Source organism: Lactuca virosa, chromosome 8, assembly GCF_052849685.1.
Source record: "Lactuca virosa cultivar CGN04683 chromosome 8, Lactuca_virosa_CGN04683_v6, whole genome shotgun sequence".
Lineage (NCBI taxonomy): Eukaryota > Viridiplantae > Streptophyta > Magnoliopsida > Asterales > Asteraceae > Lactuca > Lactuca virosa.
In genome coordinates, this window is record NC_136433.1 from 33364875 (window position 1) to 33366897 (window position 2023).

Sequence of the window (2023 nt, forward strand, 5' to 3'; positions counted from 1 at the left end):
ATTTATCAATTCGGAAACAACATTGAAAGCTTCTGGCCCCGCATAGCGGGGTAACCTTTCTAGTAATAATATTAAAATTAAACTTAAATCCAAAAAGATTGGTCCCCATCAATCTTAAAAGAAACAGGGAAAAATAATTGCAGTTCCAACTTGACAACACAAAAGGACAAATAAATATTAGTTATTGTATCAATAAGTTGTCGTTTGTCTTTATCTTTGTTTTTGTATTCTTATTTGGTAATTATATAAAAACGTAAAATGGACAAAAAAATCGGTGTCAATTATATATATTTATTTATGTATTTGTGTTTTTAAAAAGCCATCACTAATTGATTAGATGATTAGATCTTGCATCAAACGTAAACGTATGAGTTAAATATTGTAAAACACATAAATCAAATAAGCAATGATCATTTTTGCATAAAATGAATTAGTCTGAAATTTGTTGTATCTGTTATTCCTTTGTCGTTGACTCTTTGTATATATCCATTCCTCCTCTCTTCCCCATTTCCACGCCTCTCTCTCTCTCTCTCTCTCTCTCTCTCTCTCTCTCACACACACAGAGTTCAACAATGGCATCACTCGAGGAATTTTCAGCTCTAGATCTCATCCGCCAACACCTGCTTATTGACGATTCCTCTTTCCTACAGGAATATTCCATACTCTCCGATCATCACTGCAATAATATCACCTACAAATCCACCGTTGTTTTTCCTCTAACCTCATCATCATCATCTTCTACTTCTTCTTCTTCTTCTCCTACGTCCTCTGTGATTGATCACACTCGAACGGTTTCCGGCCACCAATTTGAATTCAGAGTGGAACAAGAACCGATGCTTCAATCAAGTTCATCGGATATAACTGGAAAATTTAGCAACAACGGTTTTAATCAACGAAAACCCTCTGTGAATATATCGTTTCCACCTGCAATCGAGAAATCTGATGTCGTGGTTAAGGAGAAGGAGTTTGAGGAGAGGAAGCATTACAGAGGAGTAAGACAACGGCCGTGGGGAAAGTTTGCCGCGGAGATCAGGGATCCTAGCAAGAAAGGGACTAGGGTTTGGCTTGGGACATACGACACCGCCATAGATGCAGCAAAAGCGTATGATAAAGCAGCGTTTAAGCTTCGAGGCAACAAAGCCATATTGAATTTCCCGCTCGAAATTGGAAATTCAGAGGAAGCGGCGGAAACGGAGACGAGGGTGGTGGCGAGTAATAGTCGTAAAAGAGCTGCCGGAAAGTCTGATGTGGAAGTGAGAGGAAGTCGGAAAGAAGTGAAAGTAGAACCAGACACGGCGAAGTACGGTGGTGATAAGGCTGATGCTGCGGTTGGGTCCTTAACATTTGAAAAGGTCCCATTATTATCATCATCTTATCCTACCATGGACTTCACGTCCGGTTGTATGATCAGGAGTAATAGCCCTAAAAGCGTTGCCGGACAGTCTATGGTGGAAGTGACTCAAGTGAGAGGAAGTCCGAAAGATGTGAAAGTAGAACCAGAGACGGCGGAGTGCGACGGTGATAAGGCGGATGCTGCGGTTGGGTCGACCATATCGCCGACTAACTGGACGCCGGACGATAACAGTATATTCGATGTCCCTTTATTATCACCTTATCCGACGATGGACTTCACGTCCGGTTGTATGGTGACGTAACGATGATTTAACGGCGTTTACTATATTTTCAAAAATGAAACAGCTGTTGGTTGTTTCGCAATTATAAATTATATGCATACGTAATTTGAAATTGTAAATCGCTAGCATTGTATAAAGTTTTTATTAATAGTCGACTACATTAATTTGAGTCATATTTTGAATGGTGTCATAGAATCGATAATAAGGGGTCTTTGGGTTATCTCGCTAAAGGATTTTTGAAAAAGTTACAAAAAGACAGGTTTCCTGACTTTTCCAAAAAGTCAGTTTTCCTTCTATGAAAAATTCAAAAGGAGCTTTAAGAAGCTTTTACCAAACATCTTTTCTCTGTTATCTTTATCTAAAAGGACTTTTAGCCTCTCAAAAGATAA

At 39.1% G+C, this 2023-nt stretch overlaps 1 protein-coding gene across 1 annotated transcript; it reads left to right on the forward strand.

The window, feature by feature from the left end:
• Positions 1-468: 468 nt before the first annotated feature.
• Positions 469-1807, forward strand: LOC145132487 (ethylene-responsive transcription factor 5-like). Its single transcript, XM_079067286.1, has one exon. It carries the CDS (start codon positions 573-575, stop codon positions 1653-1655), a length of 1083 nt encoding a protein of 360 aa, XP_078923412.1. The 5' UTR covers positions 469-572; the 3' UTR covers positions 1656-1807.
• Positions 1808-2023: the final 216 nt, after the last annotated feature.

Excerpts from the sequence above, each read along its gene's own strand:
- LOC145132487 (XM_079067286.1), top strand. The coding sequence starts at position 573 with ATGGCATCACTCGAGGAATTTTCAGCTCTAGATCTCATCCGCCAACAC.